Source organism: Triticum urartu, chromosome 7A (genome assembly GCF_056163025.1).
Source record: "Triticum urartu cultivar PI428250 chromosome 7A, HENAU_Tu73, whole genome shotgun sequence".
Lineage (NCBI taxonomy): Eukaryota > Viridiplantae > Streptophyta > Magnoliopsida > Poales > Poaceae > Triticum > Triticum urartu.
In genome coordinates this window covers 621,742,775-621,748,320 of record NC_141879.1, presented here as the reverse complement: position 1 = coordinate 621,748,320, position 5,546 = coordinate 621,742,775, and the positions used below count along the sequence as shown (strand labels likewise).

At 38.5% G+C, this 5,546-nt stretch overlaps 1 protein-coding gene across 1 annotated transcript; it reads right to left on the bottom strand.

Moving 5' to 3' along the window:
- Positions 1–1,511: 1,511 nt before the first annotated feature.
- Positions 1,512–5,186, bottom strand: LOC147960750 (cysteine-rich receptor-like protein kinase 10). The gene is made up of 7 exons (XM_087533527.1): positions 5,170–5,186; positions 4,905–5,003; positions 3,840–4,032; positions 3,160–3,406; positions 2,817–3,057; positions 2,567–2,717; positions 1,512–2,105 (listed from the first exon to the last, which is right to left on the bottom strand). The coding sequence occupies exons 1-7, from the start codon at positions 5,184–5,186 to the stop codon at positions 1,860–1,862; spliced, it is 1,194 nt and encodes a 397-aa protein (XP_087389653.1). The 3' UTR covers positions 1,512–1,859.
- Between the last annotated feature and the right edge of the window lie 360 nt (positions 5,187–5,546).

Below are 5,546 nucleotides of genomic sequence, written 5' to 3'. Positions count from 1 at the left end.
GTCCGTTTGGGGTCAGGACCATGATACATGTACTCCTCCTACCAGCCCCACACAAGGATACCCCTTGTCCCATCTTGTAGCCGAGGCACATGTTAGAGACGGCATACTGACAACCCATATAGGGGGTGTTACACTTAGAAAATCGATGAGGGAGCCCAAAGATGTAGAACGTTGCAAGCTAGGTCGAGCAGTGGTGGTTCCTTTCCTGGTGCCTACTATTCCCTCTTACACATGATATATGTTTTTTTTCTGTTTTCTTTTCATCCTTTCGATAGTATTTTGGACTGCCGCCTATTTCTTGTACGGAAACTCCAAACTATATGGTATTGTCAATGTGTGGGTAAAGGATATCATGCAGCTGGATGGTTTCCTCGGCCGTGGATGGAGTAGTGTATATATATTGCACAACCAAAGTTGTTGGGGTATTCACTTACATTTACATTGTATGCAACTTTCTGGATACAAAATCGTGCACGGACGATTTTTCTGCATGTGTGTGTACCCATTGCATGAGAGAGGCCGGTGTATCACAACAATCATAGCCGTAGGGGTTATTTATCATCGAGTGGTAATTTTATGGGTGCATCAGCCAAAGTCTTTGATGGAGGAGGTGTACCACTGACTAGTACAAAAAGTAGGATGGGGAGAAACTTAAGTGTGCCCACAGGCAAGTTAAGGGCCTCTTCGATTCGCGGGATTTTGAAAACGCAGGAATAGGATAAGTATAGGATTGGAATGTCATGCCAACTTGAATCCTATAAGATTAGCAAGGAGTGTTTGATTTCACGGGAAAAGCAAAAGAATTGTAAAAAGAGGTTGGAGTGGATGTTAGATTTCCTATGAAATATAGTACAAAAGATTCCATTGAAAAAATTTCTATGGGATTCAATCCTATGAATCAAAGGACAAACGTAGGGAAAATTCCAAAAGATTCCAATCCTCAAAATCCTATAGAATTCCTTTCAATCAAAGGAGCCCTAAGAAGTGCAGATGAGGGTGTTGAAACAAAAAGGTGATCAGATGATGTGGGTTGTATCCATCTTTTTGTGTTACTCCGTCTGCCAAAAATGAGAGACTCATTTTGATATGTTTTTCATACAAGATTCTGCCAGTTCAAAAAAAATTATAAGATTCTGCCCATATATTTTAGTTGATTCTGACCAATAATTACTTGTTTATTTTCCTGTTTATGTCATAAGAAAATTTCATGTTTAAAAACATCTTATATTAAGTTATACAGGGAGTAGTTTTTGATGCAAATCTAATGGTCAAAAATTATGTCAAATACATTTACTACTAGTAAGTAATCAATGGTAAAAAAAAGTTATCTTGAGAAATTGAACTACGTCTTTGATAATGCATATGGAATGGAAAACTAACATGATCATGCATTTAGAATAGAAAACTAAAATGATACATGTAGATCGTCTTAACGGAGTGTTAGCAACTTCGACTTCCAGTTTATTTACTTTACTAGTGGAGTACTATAAAAGCCCCATGGCATGTGATTTGCTTGGCTTGATGAAAGCAAACTATTCATTTTTCTGTTAACTCGTCCACAACACGGGTTTGAACTTTACGTTTTCTCCTCAGGCAAAGGCCACCAACCAAAAACATGTCCTTCGGCCTGCCTGGTCAGGCAAACAAATCGTATGAATTTCAGGCTACATTCAGGCACCACTTCTTGTAAGGCACAGAGCACCAATATTTATTTGTTGGCTACTGACGAGCTAGTGGCAGTACAATTAATATACTAAAAGATAGTCCTGCAAATGCATGCAGAGATTATCAGCAACTCTCTGCACTACCAAGTGACCATCGTTGTAATGGTACGTTCACCTCCCCGAACCCCTCGAGCGTCAGGGCTTCAGCTTGATGCACACTGGATGGTTGGGTGGCATGCTAGGTGTAGGCAAGCCGACGCTCTCACTGTCTAGCATAAGAAGCACATCCGGCATGGTAGGCCTGTGCCTCGGATAGTCTTGAATGCACAGTAGCGCCACGTGAACGCATCTGGTGATCTGAGCCGCTTCTTGGTCATTACATGATGATGATGATACATCAACAAGCTCGTGGGACTTCCCTGCTTCCCACAGCACCCAGGCCTGAAAGAAATCTCATCATTATTCATGTGGAAAGTAGAATCCGATATGACACATGGGAGCTCAGACACAACTTTCTCAATCTGATATGAGGATGACAGGTGGTGCCCATACATAAATTTCTTGCCACAAACTTATTGGTTCTAATTCAATATCCCATGGTGGAATTAATATAACTTGAATCTCTATGGAGTCATTGATTTTACACCTTGGCTCCAACATTTTCTTTCTTTACCAATTTTAGTGACACAGGTTTCCAAATCCCAAGCATAAAAGAGAGTCCTAACCAGCAACAAGAATGATTTTACTACAAATGTAAGACGAGATATAATTCTACTTCCTCCGTTCGGAATTACTTGTCTCGGAAATGGATGTGTCTAGAACTAAAATACATCTATTTCTGCGACAAGTAATTCCGAACGGAAGGAGTACTATTTTAGCAAAGGATAAAAGTTTGTACTCACACGCATCGGAAGATGCATCATTTTTCCATTGGGTAATATACAATGACATTTCTTTCGACTTATGATCTCAAGAATCATGATGCCAAAGTTGTACACATCAGACTTCACTGAGAATTTCCCAGACCTGATATATTCAGGATCCATATAACCACTGCAAGATTAAAACGGAATTGACATATTAGCAGAGATAAATAAAGTGAACAAAGGAGCTTCATATCATAGAAGGTTAGTTTATTTGGTTAACTCTTACCTTGTGCCTTTAATAGTGTTCGAAGTCCCTTCAGTCCTGCTAGAAGGTAATATCCTAGCCATCCCAAAATCAGAAATCTTAGGGTTCATTTCATAATCTAACAATATATCATTGGCTTTCAAATCCATGTGGACAACACATTGGTGAGACGATAGGTCATGCAGGTAAACAAGACCCTGAGCTATCCCTTCAATTATATGGAGGCGCTTAGACCAATTAAGTGATTCTCCCGTGCTTGTATCTGAAAAAGGAATGATCAAACAGAATGACACTTCCATAATGGTAACAGAAATTTTCTTTCAAAGCTCAACAGAAGATTTAAAATTGAAGTCTCAGTAAATACAGTCGTAGAGAAAAGAGGCCAAGCTCTTGTTTGGCATGTATTCGTAAACAAGAATCATCTCTTCCTGCTGAATCTGAAATCCCAGAAAGTCCTTTTCTCCTTGAATGCAAAACCCAAGTAGCCTTATAACATTCCTATGTTGAAGATTTGCAATTGTTTCGATCTCAGCAGTAAATTCTGCTGAACCTTGAGTTGATGATGCTGCAAATCTTTTGACCGCAATCTCAACCCCGCTAGGCAGTTTTCCCTGAAACCTCAATATCAAGTTCAAAGAACAGAATCAACTTTTTTGGGGTGGATGCAGAAAGATAAATGTATCTAAGCCGTCTTTTCACTAAGCATAGCAGATCTGAGGACCCTTCTTTTAAGGGATCTCAAGACTCATATAATTGCAGAATAAGAAACCGAAACTGAATATAGTCTTAGTAGTCAGTACATAATCTATTAGAAATCTACATAGGAAACCAAAACTTAACCTAATCTTAGTACATAATCAAATATAATTTATCCAGATTTAGGATCGCGATAAAATACTCACTGTGGAATGAAAGGCATGTTCAATTTTATATGATTTCCTTGCATCATTTTGTTGAGGATAGTAGCTTAATAGTACGAGTGTTATACTTGAACTGGCTACAAAAGAAGTAGCTGTAGAATAATTAAGGCTATTTCATAAATACCTTGTAAACGTAGCCAAAAGCACCGCGTCCAACCATGTTATCTAATTTGAAATTTTCCGTAAACTTTTCAACCTGAGAAAGATTAAATAATAATAATATTGGATGTCTTGCAGCACAGAATAGTTTTACAAGTATGTCCTTGCCCACAGCAAGCCGTTTAACCTTGCTTTTTTGTGATCCATAGAAAATATTGCTTCCTGTCATTAATTATGGATTACAGTACATATTAGATAGTATTTAAAAGAAAATACATGCGTATTATTAGTTTGTAAATAAGGTATGGCTATTGTCAGTAAGAAGTAATATTTGGCTGAACATAACATAATCTGTATTTTACGGATGGTACAAAAGAGTTACAGTGAATGGCTCACTGCAAACTAGAATACACTGGGCATGGGGTCAAGGTGAAGATACAGAACAAAGCACACCTACAATTTTCAGGAAACTACTGCAGTTCATGAACCGGAAGGTTCTCATATCAGTTTTGCAACGGTTCCTGCTAGTTTGTAGGAAGGTACTGATTCCTATCAAAGCCCATAAACTTTCAACCCAAGTAAGAACTAATCACTCTTCCAAAACTGACAGACACGGTTAAATCAGGGTCATTCCCCTGATCCCCTCTACTGTTCTCTTGGATCTTACAACCTCCTTAATTGAGGAGTCTAGTTCAGATGCTCATTACAACTACAAATGGCGAGACTACCTTTCCGTATAGCACTTCCCTATGAGCTACAGGGAAATATAAAAGCATAATCTAAGAAAAGGTCAAATTTTCCATATTGGTTGGTCCTTAAACAGAGACGACCTGATACTTAAGTTTCTATGAGCTATAATTTATTTAGAGTGGAGTAGAGGGTATAGACATGAAAAAGTACAAACTTTATTTACAATAATAATGCTCAACAAAAGCATGTGTTTCTGATTATTACCTACATAACCAAAACAAGATTATTTAGAGTAGGGCCCTCCCCTACTCTTCTCCTTTTCTCACAAACAAAGCAAATTAAGAGAGCCAACAAAAAGAGAAGAATTATGTTTGTTTGAAGAAGGCCTAAATGATGTAACTAATTAAAAGAATTACTTGTTAATTGTTCTTTATTTCCTGGCAAATTTCTGTTTACTCCCTGTAGTCTTGATTCAACTGTCTCAGGTTTGGCTTCAATCCTGAAAATTATAACCCGGCGATTAATAAAATATCAAGATTCCAATTAACAAGGCTTATACGATATTCTACAGGAGAAGGACAGGAGAAACTACTGACGTAGATAGTAAATAAGAAAGAAAGACTAGCTTACTATCTAATATTTGATCAGTTGCATCTGAAACTTACAGTACTGAAGTATGCATTGTGTGGGAAGGTCTTATAGAAAGAATCGAAACAATTACCAGCTTGTAACGCCCCGAGACCGATGTGCCAGGTGTCGTCCAGTTATTCGCTGTTGTTGCCTTGTCATTGCTTGCGTGTCATGCATTGCATATCATGTCATCATGTGCATTTCATTTGCATACGTGTTCGTCTCATGCATCCAAGCTTTTTCCCCGTTGTCTGTTTTGCATTCCGGCGCTTCGTTCTCCTCCGATGGTCATTTCTACCTTTCTTTCATGTGTGGGGATTAAACATTTCCGGATTGGACCGAGACTTGCCAAGCGGCCTTGGTTTACTACAGGTAGACCTCCTGTCAAGTTTCGTACCGTTTGGACTTCGTT